General features: G+C 39.6%; 1 protein-coding gene across 2 annotated transcripts in view; it reads left to right on the top strand.

Annotated features, from left to right (window-relative positions):
- AP1G1 (adaptor related protein complex 1 subunit gamma 1) overlaps positions 1 to 17,694 on the top strand; it is an 89,978-nt gene that overhangs the window by 14,470 nt on the left and 57,814 nt on the right. For both annotated transcript variants that reach the window (XM_047788945.1, XM_047788946.1), the window contains exon 2: positions 12,403 to 12,606. In XM_047788945.1, coding sequence (XP_047644901.1) covers positions 12,406 to 12,606 — 201 coding nt within the window. In that variant the 5' untranslated portion in view covers positions 12,403 to 12,405. The remainder of the gene's footprint in view (positions 1 to 12,402; positions 12,607 to 17,694) is intronic.

Genomic DNA, 17,694 nt, shown 5'->3' with positions numbered 1-17,694 from the left:
TATGAGAATCTCTAGTTCCATCCATGATGCTGCAGATGGCATTATTTTGTTCTTTTTTATGGCTGAGTAGTATTTCATTGTGTATGTATAACGCATCTTTTTAATCCATTCACCTGTTGATGGACAGTTAGGTTGTTTCCAAGTCTTGGCTATTGTGAATAGTGCTGCAGTGAGCATAGCAGTGCATGTATCTTTTTCAAGGAAAGTTTTGTCTGAATATATGCCCAAGAGTGGGATTGCGGGGTCATAAGGTAGTTCTTTATTTAGTTTTCTGAGATAATCCATACTGTTTTCCATAGTGATTGTACCAATTTACATTCCCACCAACACTGTAGGAGGGTTCCCTTTTTCCACACCCTCTCCAGCATATGTTATTTGTTGATTTGTTCATGATGGTCATTCTGACCAGTGTGAGGTGGTAGGTACCTCATAGAAATTTTGATTTGCATTTCTCTAATAATTAGTGATATTGAGCATTTTTTCATGTGCCTGTAGGTCATCTGTATATCTTCTTTGGAGAAAATGCCTATTCAGGTCTTCTGTCCATTTTTTAATTGGGCTGTTGGATTTTTTTGTTGTTGAGTTGTATAAGTTGTTTGTATATTTTAGAGATTAAGCCCTTGTCAGTTGCATTGTTTGAAACTATTTTCTCCCATTCCGTATTAGGTTGTCTTTTTTTTTTTTTAATGGTTTCAAGATCTGTTTTCTTGATAAATTTTCAGTTGCACTATAAAGTATTGTATAGAGACAGTGTTGTGATATCAGATCTCTAGAATTTATTAATCTTGCTACTGTTTTGAATGCTTGTTTTTGTTATGTACAGGTTTTATTTGTTTTACCACCATTTTTATTTCTTCCCTTGCCTTTAGGTGACATTTTAACTACCATCAGTATCCTTCCCTAAAACAGCTTCTCTATCCTAGCTTCTACCTTCTTCACTTTCCCCTTCAGTTTTTTAATTTGCTCTATTCTGGAACAAGCTGAATAAGAACGTACAAATAGAGTAAAGTAGATGTTCTGTGTAAGACGTGTGTTGATGTGAGATGCTTTCTTTTGGCTGCACAAGATTATAAAAATGTGTTTTGAACTCTCAGCTGTGTTCTGTATAACTGAGTCATTACTATACCTTATATTCTTACCAGTTTTTTTTTTAAGGGATAGAGTTTGTTATTGTTATTTATGTTAGGTGGTTATTTTAAGGAATCTTGTATTTTTTGGGTATTTTGAAAAGCATGTAAAAACTTTGAAAAAGTAGGGAAATCCTCAATATTGTAATACAAGCAAGTAGGTTTTGTAGTCTGACGTTCACTACATTGGTTAGATGTATTTGAATCTAATTTTTAGAAATATTTCAGATATAAAATATATGGAAAACAATAAGTATTTACTTACCTGCTACCTAGTCTAAGAAATAAAACATCAATATAGCTGACAGTTCCTGTGTCTCACTGTCCCCTGTCATATTCCACTCCCTCCCCAGTGTGTCGCTGTGTTGGATTTGACTGTTATCTTTCACATGCATGTTCTTATTCTCTTAGTACTTTTTTTTTTTGTCTTTTTGTCTTTTCAGGGCCACACTGCAGCATATGGAGTTTCCCAGAATAGGGGTCCAATCAGAGCCACAGCTGCCAGCCTACGCCAGAGCCTCAGCATCACCAGATCCGAGCCGCGTCTGTGACCTACACCACAGCTCATGGCAACGCCGGATCCTTAACCTACTGAGTGAGGCCAGGGATCAAACCTGCAACATCATGGTTCCTAGTCGGATTCGTTTCCGCTGCACCACGATGAGAGCTCTTCTTACTACATTTTTTAAATTGAAATATAGTGGATTTACAATATTTCAGGTGTACAGCAAAGTGATTCAGATACACATTTTTGTATCACATCTAAAGAATAGGTACTTTCAGGAGTTTCTGTTGTGGCTCAGCAGGTTAAGGACCTGGCCTTGTCTTTGTGAGGATAGGGTTTGGTCCCTGGCCTCACTCAGTGGGCTAAGGATCCGGTGTTGCCGCAAGCTGCAGCGTAGGTGGAGGATGCAGCTCAGATCCATTGTTGCAGTGGCTGTGGCATACGCCTCAGCTGCAGCTCCAATTCAACCCCTACGCCAGGAACTTCCATATGCTGCAGGTGTGGCTTTTTAAAAAAATAAGATACTTTCACATGTTTTAAATCTTTATAAATATTAATATTGTGTATCTTTCTGCAACTTGTTTTGGATCAGAATTAATTTATGCAAGGATAAGTTGTTCATATATTCAGCATTATGGCTAATGTTTGTTTAGTGCTTATGGTATGCCAGGCATTTTGCTAAGAATTTTACCTGTTCTTTTTTTTTTTTTTTTTGGTCTTTTGTCCTTTTAGGGCTGCACCCATGGCTTATGGAGGTTCCAGGACTAGGGGTCTAATCAGAGCTGTAGCTGCCAGCCTATGCCACAGCCACAGCAACACAGTATCCAAGCCGTGTCTGCAACCTACACCGCAGCTCATGGCAACACCGGATCCTTAACCCACTGAGCGGGGCCAGGGATTGAACCCGCAACCTCATGGTTCTTAGTTGGATTCATTTTTGCGGTGCCACAGTGAGAACTCCCATGTCTTCTAGTTCTAATTACCTTTCTAAAATTTAGTAATTGTGTATTGGTACTCTGCTACAATTCTTTTCCTGTATGGGATTTTGGAATTGTTGGGCTGATTCAGAAATCACTTAATTTCACAAAAGAAAAAACATAACTATATTGAGTTAGTTTGGCCATGACAAAATTTGGCTTACCATAAATATAATTTCCTGTTCTGTCATTGATTAGCAGTTTCTGCCTCATATTGTTATGTGGCTGGAATTAAAAAATCTGTTTTTCTTAATTGACTTTGGGTTCTCAAGGATAGAGACCATGTCCTTGCCAGTTCCCAGTACCTATTGCAATGTCTGGCATAGAGAATGCTCAGCAAATATTTGTCGAATGAATGATTAGTGCTTTCTGGTATAACGTGTTTCCTTGTAACAAGGAAACTTAGGTCATCAGTGGGGGTAGTGTGACTAATTGAACAAGGAGGAAAAAGAAGAGGTGCATGAAGCTAACTTCTCACTCCATATTTTTTAAATTCTCCCTTTCTGTTTTGAAATGGATTTAAACGATGCTTATGTTGATGCTTTTTGTAATTTGTATTTTCTGTTTTATAACTGTAGTCTGATGGGCTCTGAAGTGTTATAAAGTTTTTTTTCCCTCATTTTCTGATTAAAGACCTTGCTTCTGTTGCTTTCTGAATTCAGGATTCTCAAACTTAATGGCTGTATTTCAGTTAAGTACAGTGTATGATATGATATGTTTGCTCCTTATTGAAGGTTGGCATATTCATTTTTGTCCTTGAAAGTTGCTTTTGTTAGCTCAGTTGTAACCAACCCGACTGGTAGCCGTGAGGATGCTGGTTTGATCCCTGGCACCGCTCAGTGGGTTAAGGATCTGGCATTGCTGTGAGCTTCGGTATAGGTCGCACATGTGGCTCGGATCCAGCTGTTGCTGTGGCTGTGGTGTAGGCTGGCAGCTGGAGCTCCAATTCAACCCCTACCCTGGGAACGTCCATATGCCACAGGTGTGGCCCTAAAAAAGAAGAACGATAAAAATAAAAAAATTTTAAAAAATTATATCGTCCTTCTGTAGAACTACTTGACTGTACAAGCAGTCACGTGAAGGGACTACATATGATTTATAAAGAATGATACTTTTATTTATTTGTTGTTTCTTTTTTTTGCTGCCCCCGTGGCATATGGAGTTCCTGGGCGCAGGATCTGATCTGAGCCACAGTTTCTACCTAAGTGACAGCTGCGGCAACGCCGAATCCTGAACCTACCATCCCAGTGAAACTGCATCCAGCACTTCCAAGACACCACCAATCCCATTGCTCCACAGTGGGAACTCCAAAAGAATTATACTTTTATGGTAGGATGGTATGTAATGCGACCATCAAATATTTGTTCTCATAGATTTTTTTTTTTAAGCTGATTTTATACCCTCATTTTTCACTTAATGGAACAGAGACTTGGAGAAATCAGATGGCTTGTCCTCAGTTGCTTGGCTGACAGTAGTCATTGATTATTAGGATCTTTGATCATTTCAGCTCTAACGTTTCTCTTAAATATGTTCTGTTCTTTATAGAAACTGAGGAATATTTAGTATGTTTTTAAGAGTATATATTTGAAAGATTTAAGAACTTTGCCACTAAAATCTTTCAGAATGCAAAACCAGGAGTTCTCTTGTGGCTCAGTGGGTTAAGGCTCTGGCATGCTGTGGGCTTGGCCAAAAAAAAAAAAAAAAAAAGACTAGAAAGCCATGATCTCCAAGGTTTATTAATGTGAGAATACTTGGGGAGGAGGCAAGAGGAAACACTAGTTTACTCAACCCAATCCTGTACCCAAATAATTTTTCTTTCCACTTCTCTTTTATTTTAATTGCTACTACTCCCAAGGCATAGTTCCTGAGGTATGTCTCCTTCCTTTCAGTGCTTTGGGCAAAATATAGACACAGATTTTTTGTTTTTCTCTTTTTCATGATTTGAAATGACTGAAATTTTTTGAATACATTTTTCTTATATATGTAAGATAGAAATAAAGAGAAATACAAGTTCCCAAAGATTTGTTGTGTCCCCTCCACATATTTAAAGCATGCTTTCTTTCAGTCTCAGTTCCCCTGTTTAGAAGTCCAAAAGGGATGTAGCTTAACAGCAACCTTTCTGACCTGCCTGTGTTTGGAAGGCACTGTCTTTCAGCCTGCCACTCAGGAACTCCTTTCTGGACAGCATGATACCTTTATGGTTTAGCTCAATAGAGCCCTTTTTAGTTTCCTCTTCCCCAGAGGTCCCATCCCTACTTTATTAACAAAGAAAATGACTTCATCTCTCACGTGAGACCTTCTTTCAGCCATCCCTTAAATAAGGGTTCAGTGTTAACCTTTTTTGGATCTGAGGTGTATGGAAGTTCTCAGGCTAGAGGTCGAATCGGAGCTGTAGCTGCCAGCCTACACCATAGCCACAGCAACTTGGGATTTGAGCTGAGTCTTCGACCTACACCACAGCTAATGGCCACTCTGGATCCTCAACCCACTAAGGAAGGCCGGGGTTGAACCCGTGTCCTCATGGGTACTAATTGGGTTCGTTACTACTAAGCCATAACAGGAACCCCTTAATTGTTGTGTTTTGAGAGTTCTTTTTATGTTTGGGATACATGTCTTTTGTTGATATGTAATTTGCAAATAACCCAGTCTATAACTTGTCTTTTTAAATTTTACTGAAGTATAGTTGACTTACAATGTCATAATTATTTCTGCTATCCAACAATGTGATCCAGTTATACATATCCATTTTTTTCAGATTCTTTTCCCATATAGGTTATTACAGAATATTGAGTAGAATTTCCTGCGCTATTCAGCAGGTCCCCACTGACCATCCATTCCATGTACAATAGCATGATTGTGCCTGTCTTTTTGTTTTCTCCTTCCTTCCTTCCTCCCTTCCTTCCCCACACCTATGGCATGTGGAAATTCCTGGCTGGGGATTGAAATGGAGCTGTAGCTGCCAGCCTGTGCCACAGTCAGAGCAACACTGGATCTGAGCCGCATCTGCGACCTGCACTGCAGCTTGTGGCATTTCTGGATCCTTAAACCACTGTGCGAGGCCAGGTCACATCCTCACGGGCACTATATCAGTTCTTAATCTGCTGCGCCACAATGGAAACGTATTGTATTTTACATTTAGATCAATGGTCCATTTTTTGTTAATAAGATGTGAGATTTAGGTTGAATTTCAGTGTTTTTGTTTATTTTTGCTTGTGGATGTCCAATTGTGATGTGCATTGAGTTGTTTATAGTATTACCTAGTTATCCTTTTACTGTTTGTGGTGATATATCCCCTCTTTCATTCCTGGTATTGCTAATTTGTATTGTTTCTCTTTTATTGTCTGGCCAGAGGTATCAATTTCATTGATCTTTCTGAAGAACTAGTCTTGGGGGAGTTCCCGTCGTGGTGCAGTGGTTAACGAATCCGACTAGGAACCATGAGGTTGCGGGTTCAATCCCTGCCCTTGCTCAGTGGGTTAACGATCCGGCGTTGCTGTGAGCTGTGGTGTAGGTTGCAGACGCGGCTTGGATCCCGCGTTGCTGTGGCTCTGGTGTAGGCTGGTGGCTACAGCTCCGATTCAACCCCTAGCCTGGGAACCTCCATATGCCGCAGGAGCGGCCCAAGAAATAGCAAAAAAGACAAAAAAAAAAAAGAACTAGTCTTTGGTGTCATTGACTGGATCTGTTTTTTTGTTTTTAATTTCTTTCTTTTTTTAAAAACAATAATTGCTTGCTTTTTTCCTAGTTCTTTCGGGTTTATTTTGCTCTTTTTCTAGTGTTTTTCTTTTTTAACCCCTTTTTTGGCCTCCCCCGGGCCAGGAATCAGATCTGAGCCACAGTTGTGACTTAAGCTGCAGCTGCAGCAACAGTGGATCCTTAACCTGCTGTGCTGGGCTGGGGATTGAGCCTGCCTCCCAGTGCTTCTAAGACACTGCCGATCCTGTTGCCCACAGTGGGAACTCCTTTTTCTAGTTTCTTAAAGTAATAGCTTAGATTTTTAGATTGTTCAGATGTTCTTTTTGTTCTGGTACAAGCATTTAATGTTATACATTTCCTGCTACATGCTGCTTTAGTGTATACCTCTATTTTGTGTGTTTATATTTTTGTTCAGTATATTTACTGATTTCCCTTGATATTTCCTCTCTCACCCATGGAATCCATTGATTATTTGGCAGTCTGTTATTTAATTTCGAAGTACATGGAGAGTTTTCCAGTTAGTTTTCTGTTATTGATTTGTAGTTTAACTCCATTATGGACAGAGAGCATACTTTGTATGATTTCCATTCATTTAAGTTTATTAACTCTGTTTGTTTTGTTTTGGCTCAGGAAAATTTCTCTTGCTTGGGGTCTTCTGTAAACGTTGGTTAGATTCAGTTAGATGATGATGGCATTCAGATCTTTTATATTCTTGCTGATGCTCTCTATAGTTAAATCCTTTACTTAGAGAGCATGTTGAAGTCTCCAACTGTAATTGAGGGGTTTATTTTTCCTTTCGTATCTGTAATTTTTTTTTTTTTTTTTTTTTTTTTTGCTATTTCTTTGGGCCGCTCCCTCAGCATATGGAGGTTCCCAGGCTAGGGGTCGAATCAGAGCTGTAGCCCCTGGCCTATGCCAGAGCCACAGCAACGCAGGATCCGAGCCGCGTCTGCAACCTACACCACAGCTCACGGCAACGCCGGATCGTTAACCCACTGAGCAAGGGCAGGGACCGAACCCGCAACCTCATGGTTCCTAGTCGGATTCGTTAACCACTGCGCCATGACGGGAACTCCTGTAATTTTTTTTTTTTTTTTTTTTTGTCTTTTTAGAGCCTCACCCAGGGCATTCGGATGTTCCCAGGCCAGGGGTCGAATTGGAGCCATAGCTGTTGGCCTATAGTACAGCCACAACAATGCAGAATCAGAGCTGCAACTGGGACCTATACCACAGCTCACGGCAATGCCATATCTTCCAAGCACTGAGTGAGGTTCGAACTCTCATCCTCCTAGACACTAGTCTGGTTCGTTTCTCCTCAGCCACAACAGGAACTCCTGTATCTGTAATTTTTTCCTTATGTTTTTAGCGCTGTTGTCAGGTATGTTTGCAGTTAGGATTGTTGTATATTTGTGGTGAATTCACTCTTTTATCAAGCAGTGGGAGGGTAGAGAGTGTTTTACTCCATGCCTTTAGGATTACAGCTCCTCTGGTCAGAGAGGAGTTCGCCTTCCCCACTTTTTAAAAGTTTTTGTGTGTCTGTGTCTTTTTTTGGGGGGCCGCACCTGCGACATATGGAAGTTCCCAGGCTAGGGGTGGAATCGGAGCTGTAGCCGCCGGCCCACACCACAGCCATAGCAATGTGGGATCTGAGCCAGATGTGACCTACACCACAGCTCACAGCAACGCCGGATCCTCCACCCACCAAGAGAGGCCAGGGATCTAACCTGCGTGCCTTCTCCACTTTTTAGATGCCTGCCTTGCTCTTACTGCCATTGCTGCTGCCATTGCTCTTCTGCCACAGCCATCACCTTTGCAGTATTGCCTAGGGGCAGGGTAGAGGGAAGAAAAACAAAACAAAACAGAATTTCCTCCTTTGTCCTTTATCTTCCTCTTCCTTTTTTTGCTTTTTGAGCCAGAAATAGGTTTTTTCTTAAGAGTTTTTTCTCTGTACCCAGTGTGCACTTGTGGGTTTTGGGCTGCCCTTGGGTCCAGGCTGGGTAGTGCTGGAGGAAAGTGATAACTTCTTGCCAATTTGATGGAATTTCTAATTCTGCTTTCTTTCTCCAGTCTGCTCACTGTCACTGACTTTTCACAGCCCTCAGCTAGCTGGGGCATGTATTTTGTTCAGAATTTATAGTTGCAAATGGAGGGAGAGAGAGGCAGGAATCTCCATGGAGTGTTGTTTATTCCATCTTCACTGGAACCAGAACTTTTTGTTTAGTTTTGATCTTAGAATGTATTCTGAAATATACCAAAATTCTTTACTATGTAAATAAACTTTTATTTTTCATTCATGCCTATGTGGACAAAAAAAAAAAAAATGTTGCCTGCCTGTTTTCAGTAAACAAAGAGTGTTGCCCACCATCAACCATTAGCCACTGCAGGCACCAAATGGTGCTTCCTGAAGCGAGTTCTGGATGGAGAAAAATTGGATTCTGGCTTTAGACAGTTAAGATGTACCTCAGAGGAATTATTTCAATAAACTCAAAGTCTTGCATCTTTCCATACATAAAAAAGCACTAAAATCATTAACTTGACATGTCTGTTTGTGATTAGCAGCAGTAATCCTTGAGCAAGGCCCGCGATTAGACCCTCATCCTCATGGAAACTATGTCAGGTTCTTAACGCTTGGAGCCACAATGGGAACTCCTTTTCCCCCATTTTAAAATAAGAATGTTTTATTATTGAATTGTAAAATTATATTCTGAATACAAGTCCTTTGTAAGATAGGAATGGTATTTTTTCTCTTTCTGTGCCTTGCCTTATTTTCATAATGACTTTTTTTTTTGTCTTTTTGCTATTTCTTGGGCCGCTCTGGCAGCATATGGAAGTTCCCAGGCTAGGGGTCTAATCGGAGCTGTAGCCACTGACCTCTGCTAGAGCCACAGCAACGTGGAATCCGAGCCACGCAGCTCACAGCAACGCCGGATCCCTAACCCACTGAGCAAGGCCAGGGATTGAACCTGCAACCTCATGGTTCTTAGTCGGATTCATTAACCACTGAGCCACGACAGGAACTCCCATAATGACATCTTTTAAAGGGCAAAAGTTAAACATTTTTACAAAGTCCAATTTAGAAGTTCCTGTTGTGGCTCAGCAGTAATCTGTGAGGATGCTGGTTTGAAACCTGGCCTCACTCAGTGGGTTAAGGGTCTAGCGTTGCCATGAGCTGTGGTGTAGGTCACAGATGCAGCTTGGATCTGCTGCTCCTGTGGCTGTGGTGTAGACCAGCAGCTGCAGCTCCAGTTGAACCCCTAGCCTGGGAACTTCCATATGCTGTACGTGTGGCCCTGAAAAGCAAAAAAAAAAAAAAAAAAAAAAAATCTTATTTATCTTGTGCCTGTGTATAAAATCTCTATTTAACCCACATTCCCAAAGACTTCCTCTTGTGTCCATTTCTTTTTTTGCTGTGTAGGTCGTGCCCTCAGCATATGGAGGTTCATTTCTGCTGAGTCACGATGAGAACTCCCACTTGTATCCCATTTTGAGTTAATTTTTGTATACTGTGTGAGGTTAAGGTCCAGGGTTAATTTTCTTCTTTCATGTAGATATCCAGTTGTGCCAGTGTCATTTGTTGAAAGATTACCCTTTCTCCTATTGAATAACCTTGGCCCCTTCGTTGAAAATCAATTGAACATACATATGTATGTTCCTAAACTTTCTGTTTTGCTCGTTATTCTCTAAGTCTGTCCTTAAATTCAGTTCCACACAGTACTGATTAATGTAGCTTTGTAGTATTTCTTAAAATTAGGTAGAGCAAATTCTTCCATTTTTATTTTTTTTTCTTTACTTCTTCTTCTTTTTTTTTTTTTTTTTTTTTGCTTTTTAGGGTTTCACCCTTGGCATATAGAATTTCCCAGGGCAGAATCAGAGCTATAGCTACTGGCCTACGCCACAGCCACAGCCACAGCCACAACAACGCAGTATCTGAGCTGCATTTGTGACCTACATCACAGCTCATAGTAGCTCTGGATCCTTAACCTAGTGAGTGAGGTTAGGGATTGAATCCACATCCTCATGCACACTAGTCAGGCTCCTTACCACTGAGCCATGATGGGAACTCCTTTTTCATAATTGTTTTGTCTTTTATAGGCCCTCTTATTATTAATTATTATTATTATTATTTTGTTTTTTTGTCTTTTCTTGGGCCACACCTGTGGCATAATGAGGTTCCCAGGCTAAGGGTCTAATCAGAGCTATAGCAGCCGGCCTACGCCAGAGCCGCAGCAACAGGGATCTGAGCCGTGTCCGTGACCTACACCACAGCTCACGGCAACGCTGGATCCTTAACCCACTGAGCAAGGCCAGGGACCGAACCTGCAACCTCATGGTTCCTAGTCTGATTCGTTAACCATTGAGCCACGACAGGAACTCCTGGTACTATTAATTGTTAAAAAAAAAAATTTATGAGAATATGACACTAATAGCTCTGAACAAAAAATGTCACTTGCCATCTCAGTAAACAAAAGATGTTACTGCTATAAAGCCACCAGCCACTGCAGCAATTCACAATGGTATACCTTGAGGGGAATTCTGGGTGGAGAAAAACAGGATACTGGTCCTAGATAGTTAAGATGAATATCAAAGATATGATTTCAAGTAAGCCCAAACTCTTCCCATACATAGAAAAGCTCTAAGATTATTTACGTGAGTTGTCGGCTTTTGGGATTCGTAGTCATTTTTTTTTTCCCTTTTTCTTTCTTTGGCCACCCTGTGGCACTTGGAGTTCCTGGGCCAGGGATCAGATCCCAGCCATGGTTGTGACCTATAGGGCAGCTGTAGCAATGCTGGATCCTTTAACCCACCGTGCCAGGCCTGGGATCAAACCTGCATCCTGGTGCTGCAGAGATGCCCCTGTTACCCTTGTGCCACAGTGGAAGCTCCAGCAGTCATCTTTTCATATTTATCTCTGTGTGTGTGTGTGTGTGTGTGTGTGTGTGTGTGTGGTTTTTTTTTCCCAGTAAAATCTTTAGTATATCCTGACTCCTCCCTTACCTTTTGGGGACAGTCCCTCAGAGCTATCTGAAAGGCTGTCTCCTGGATTAAAGTCTTTGCAATGCCTTAAATACAACATAATTCTCAACTTTTAGGTTGTATACATATTTTCTTTTTTTAGTCAACAGACAGTTTTATCTTCTGCAATGGGTTTATTATTTTTTTTCCTCATCACATTTTTAAAGAGTACCTTGTGTCCTGAGATGATTATATTTCTTGGAAAGGTGTTAAATCTGATAATTGGTCTTTTCTCCTAATCTCTCATTTTGTTGAGTTGAGCTTTTGTTTTTGTTTTTTTTTTCTTTTTTGGCCGCATCCTCGGCATATGAAGTTCCTCTGGCCAGGGGAACCTATGCCACAGCTAAGGAGCTGCCCACTGTGCTTGTTGCAAGGGAGCTCTGAGTTGAGCTTTGATTGTGGTCATATTCAGTATTCATCTGATACTTTGTTGAGCTGTGTTGAGTTTAACTAGAGTTGAACAGAAAATATCTTATCTTCTTTAAGATTAGACATAGGCCTTTCCTTATTAATTTAAGATTGGCTAAAGATTTGAGTTGGGGAGTTTCCATTGTGGCTCAGTGGTAACAAATCCGACAGTATCCATGAGGATGCAGGTTTAATTTCTGGCTCCGCTCAGTGGGATAAGGATCCGGTGTTGCTGTGAGCTGGTAGTGTGGCTTAGGGGCACAGCTTAGATTTCGATTTGCTGGCTTGTTGTGTAGGCCAGCAGCTGCAGCTCCGATCTCACCCCTAGCCTGGGAACTTCCATATGCTGCATGTGTGGCTCTAAAGAGCAAAAAAAAAAAAAAAAGAAAATTTGAGTGGAGTTAGTTCCTAAGTTATTTTTATATTAGTGATGGGCTTTACATCATTGGTATATTCTATATATTATTTTGCTTTAGTTAATTTAAAAAATTTTTGTGTTCTTTCCAGAAATTTAAAGAATTGAGGGGTTTGTATGTAATAGCTTTGCTGAAGCTTAGTATTACTGGACTTAGCAAGTCTTAAATTCTTAAAATCAGAAATGTGTGTGGAAAGTTGTGTGAATGGTTTTGGTAGTAAAAAATGTGAACATTTTTATTTAATGTCTTTCCATATCCAGAGGATGCCAGCCCCCATCAGGTTGCGGGAGCTGATCCGGACCATCCGGACAGCCCGAACCCAAGCCGAAGAACGAGAAATGATCCAGAAAGAATGTGCTGCAATCCGGTCATCTTTTAGAGAAGAAGACAATACGTACCGGTGTCGGAACGTGGCAAAATTACTGTATATGCACATGCTGGGCTACCCTGCTCACTTTGGACAGGTAGGCTGGGCTGAGACTTCATCTAGCAGGGGTACTCTTGTTTGAATGTCAGTAGGTCAGGGACTGTAGTGTTTCCTGTCAAGGAGGACAGATGCTTTTGATGTCCTTGTAGTTTGATTATTGGGGAACTGAGGATAGAATTGAGAGAGAAAGCTGCAGACCTGGGAAGGCATGATATTGCCATCAGTTGTCCATTCCATAGGGAATTCCTTGTTCATGTGGATTAGAGTATGTCTTGATGGTGGCAGTGAATTTGAAGATTAACCAGGATTAATGAGTAGATTATGATTATTCTGTCATATGGCCTGGACTATAATGAGTGAATATTTAAGAAAAGTTTGCTAAATATATTTTTAATTATTTTCTCAGTGCATGATATTTATAAGAAGAAACACTCATGAGAGGTGTTTTTAAGTAAAAGAAATTAGGTGGTTGCCAGATAATGGCATTTCAGGATTTTGTCCTGATTACCTTATTCCATGATGATTACAACCACAGTGCAAGTCTGCCTGTTGAGTCTCTTGCACACACAAACACATACGATTTGATACAGCTAGTATGTGCATGGTATTCTTGATTAGTGCTTTCTTTTTTCCACTTTTATACATGGTAAGGGGGGTTGAGTCACAGAGAAGGGTATAATGGGTTTATAATTCTTATTAATGCTATTAGATTTTATTACTCTTAAGAATTGTATGCTAGGAGTTGATGTCGTGGCTCAGTGGTTAACGAATCTGACTAGGAACCATGAGGTTGCAGGTTTGATCCCTGACCTTGTTCAATGGGTTAAGGATCCGACGTTGGCGTGAGCTGTGGTGTAGGTTGCAGACAGACGTGGCTTGGATCCCGTGTTGCTGTGGCTCTGGTATAGGCTGGTGGCAACAGGTCCAATTAGACCCCTAGCCTGGGAACCTCCATATGCCACGGGAGCTGCCCAAGAAATGACAAAAAGACCAAAAAAAAAAAAAAAAAGGAATTGTATGCTAAATAGTCTTCTTTAGGAAAAGACTGCAAAATTAAAAGAATGTGCATCAGTTTATCTTCTCTTCAGCTCAGTAACTTCAGTGGAAGAGGATTTCCCCATTCCTGAGATAAAACAGAAAAGTAATGGGATTGAATCTTACCAGGCTGACTTGCTTACTTTTATGCTCATTTTGGAGCTGGGAATGAGATCAGCCTCTTGAAATAATGATTGCGAGTGGGAGAGCATTAATTCTCCAGAGGAAAAGTGAGCTGTTAATATCAGCAGAAAGGAAGACTAGATACTAGGCAGGCAAAAACAACAGCTGTCTCCTATAAATAAACATGTTATATGCTTTTACCATATCAGAAATTGATTTAGGTGGTTATTCTTATAGCACGTGACATAATTAGTATAAAGCAAATAGATGTTCATATGTTCTTGTTGGTTAATTTTTTTTTTTTTGAGGGGGTCTTTGTGCCTTTTCTGGGGCCGCTCTCTTGGCATATGGAGTTTCCCAGGTTAGGGGTCTAATCGGAGCTGTAGCCACCGGCCTATGCCAGAGCCACAGCAACACGAGATCCGAGCCACGTCTGCCTGCAACCTACACCACAGCTCACGGCAATGCCGGATCCTCAACCCACTGAGCAAGGTCAGGGATCGAACCCACAACCTCATGGTTCCTAGTCACATTCGTTAACCACTGAGCCGCAACGGGAACTCCTATCTTTTTGGTTAATTTTGAGAAGACACATTAGGTTAGTCAAGTGAGGGGAAGCCTCTTAAATTTTCCACTCAGAGATTACTCGTTAACATCATGGAAACAGTAGATTTAAAGATCCAAAGGGAGTTCTTTAAAGACAAACTCTTGAATTTAAAGTTGTTGGATAGGTTTAAGACTTTGGTGATATTTCATTTTGTAAAAGAGCTTTCTCTATGTGTGTTTCTAAGGTTCATTTCTATTAACATGTTTAAATAAAATATGCATTCTAGGTCTATCTAGGTGGCATTTTGGGGGAACATAATTAGATAAAACATTTAAGTGTTAGATGGAGAGTTAATATTCAAGGAAACTTAAAATTTTGATACAAAAAATAAAGATTTTTTGAAAAAAAAAAAAGGAGTTCCTGTCGTGGCGCAGCGGTTAACGAATCTGACTAGGAACCATGAGGTTGCAGGTTCGGTCCCTGCCCTTGCTCAGTGGGTTAATGATCCGGTGTTGCCGTGAACTGTGGTGTAGGTTGCAGCGGTGGCTCGGATCCCGCGTTGCTGTGGCTCTGGCGTAGGCCGGTGGCTACAGCTCCGATTCAGCCCCTAGCCTGGGAACCTCCATATGCCGTGGGAGCGGCCCAAGAAATAGCAACAACAACAACAACAACAATAACAACAACAACAACAACAAAGACAAAAAAAAAAGATTTTTTGAAAGTGGGAATAGGAATCATAATTTTAAGGCCTTTATTCTATTTCCTCTATTTAAATAAGTCACAACCTTATCCATATCAGTTTTTTGGTATCCTGCCCATTGGAATTGCCTTTATAATATACCCATAAAAAGGTTTGTGTTGAGGTTCTCTTGCCTGCGTCTGTGAATCATAGTGCCATTTTCATTTAATTATGTGTAAAAACAGCTAACCTTTAATTGCATTTTATTTGTTAGACTTGTGCTGTTCACTGTGATAGCCACTAGCTGTGTAGCCGTTGGTCTTTGGAAATGTGGCTAGTTCAAGTGAGGTCAATAATAAGGAAAATAAATTTGGGGGGGCCTTGATGCAGTTATTGAAAATCTTTTAAATATGTTTTAGACAACTTGGATATGTGGATATTTTATCAATTGTAAATTTTGTGAGATCTTAATATAGTTCAAATATTTGGTGGATATGTAGTGTACAAGTTGAGATGTGCTGTAAGTATAAAATGCATACTGTATTTAGAAGCTTCAGTACAAGCAAAAGATGTAAAATAGCTAATATAATTTTTATGTTGATTATATGTTGAAATAATATTTTAGATATATTGGGTTAAATAAAATATATTATTAAAACTAATTTCACCTGTTTCTTTTTTTTTACTGCATATCTTAGCATATGCTGTCTCATAGAAATAAAGTATGAGCCAGATATATAATTTAAACATTTCTAGAAACCATATTTAAAAAGTCTTATTTAAATTTTATGATACAACCTGTCAGGTAGGTAATAATATCCTTATAGTACAGATGAGGAAACTGAAATTCAGAGTTTAAGTGACTTTAAATTTACATACCTCATAAATATTAGGGAAAGGGTTAGAACTCAACTTAGTATAACCCTAAAACCTATTCATTCTTTGTGTGTAAATCTATAAATAGCTATTTGCATTAAGTTCATTAATTCATTATCCAAATTTTTAGCCCTTGGTGTGTGTAAAGGATTTGAGATAGTGTATATTACTTGCATATTTTAAAAGAGGAAAAATGGTAGAAAGTAAGAGCTAGGAGAAGGAAGAATTCAGAACACAAAGCCAGTGTAGTTGCTGTTGGTGAGGCAGGTCATGCAAGAAAAAAAATACAGTTATTACTAGAATTTAAGAGCACAACTACAGGAACCAGATGGCCTCGATGTGAATTCTGGCTTTGTTACTTTACTGTCTGTGTGTGTTTGAGTGAGATCCTTAACCTTTCTTGCCTCTTTTCCCTCATACATAAAATGGGGACAATCCTAATATTACTTCGTATGGTTATTCTGAAAGTTAAGTGAATTAATAAATGTTAAACATTTATGTTTTGTTCTTAAAAACCTGTCAGTCATTACTCATTTTACCATTTCCTCAGGGACAGCAAATAAAATTTTTGAAAAAGCACTGAATTCTAAAAGAGATGTTCTTACGTGGGTCTTTTATTTAGGAGTCTGTTAATAATGCAAGAGATAATATCCTCAACATTTTTACAACAAAAGTATGATAGATTTCCTATAGGTTTTGTAACCTTTCACATGTCTGGCTTAAACACAGCCCGGAAATAAAGTTGGAGCATCTGATGCAGTGGGTAGATGTAGGAGTAGAAACTGGTGGCTTGGGGCCCAAATTCTTTCACAAGTGTGTTTTGAATTTGCCTCCAATGTAGGAAAATCAAAGAACTTCTCATAGCAATCTGGATTTCTGGTCTATCTTAGAAAGTCAGAGGACCTGGCAACACTGGATCCATATTTTCTCAGGACAGTAGTAGCCTGGGGGCCTTCTTCAGGCTGGACATGCATGTGTTCTGTTTCTGTTTCTTCCCATTTCCTTTCCTGACCTGCCATTAACAGTCTTTCCTTTACTATTAATATAGTATAGTATAGCATACCACTTCCTTAGGTTCTCTAAAGTTTTACAGTATTCCCCATAAGATCTTAACACATCTTTGGGGAAATTTCTTCATGGGTTCTTTGGAGCTCTTGTTCCTATCATAAATAGTATGCTTTAAAAATTTTAATACTTATGTCATAGGTATATGGAAATATGACAGATTCTTGTCTGTTTATTTGCCTAGCAACATTACTGAACTTGGTTCTAAGAGTCCCTGTGGACTCTGTTGTTTCCATATAGTCAGTACTACTGTCTGCAAGTGGCAGTTCCCTTCCTTTTCCGTCTTTAAACATTTTCTTATTTCCTTACTATACTGTGTAGTTCAATATTGAAAAAAAGTTATAGCCATCCATGTCTTGGGCACCCTTAGCCTCAGATTGTGGTCTCCAGATACTATTTCAGTCTAAAATGGCCAGACCCATTACAAAGATGGCTGATCTCAAATCTTGGGCAGGAAATGTACAAAATAAGCTTTAACTGTTGTATTGTGCTAGAAATCAAGAAAGACTACAGGATGTCATATTGAAAGGATTTGTTAGCCAGTAGAGGAGGCTATCATGCCTCAAAATGAGAAAGTTTGAGCTTTGGTGAGAGAGTGATAATTATAATTAAGAATATCAAGTAAGTTTATGTCAATAAGTTCATAATAAAAAAAATTTTTTTAAAAACCTTGTTGGTTCTCTGGAGGATTCTAGGGAACAGACTTATTTTGAAAATTGGTAAATAAAGGGAAAGAAACATTTATCTTGCCTTTCCTTACTAGTAGTTATTTCTAAAGGAATTATCACTAAGTTCCTTCT

Source organism: Phacochoerus africanus, chromosome 8, assembly GCF_016906955.1.
Source record: "Phacochoerus africanus isolate WHEZ1 chromosome 8, ROS_Pafr_v1, whole genome shotgun sequence".
Classification (NCBI taxonomy): Eukaryota; Metazoa; Chordata; class Mammalia; order Artiodactyla; family Suidae; genus Phacochoerus; species Phacochoerus africanus.
The sequence above is the reverse complement of the archived record's forward strand: the minus strand, read 5'-3'. Positions and strand labels throughout refer to the sequence as shown.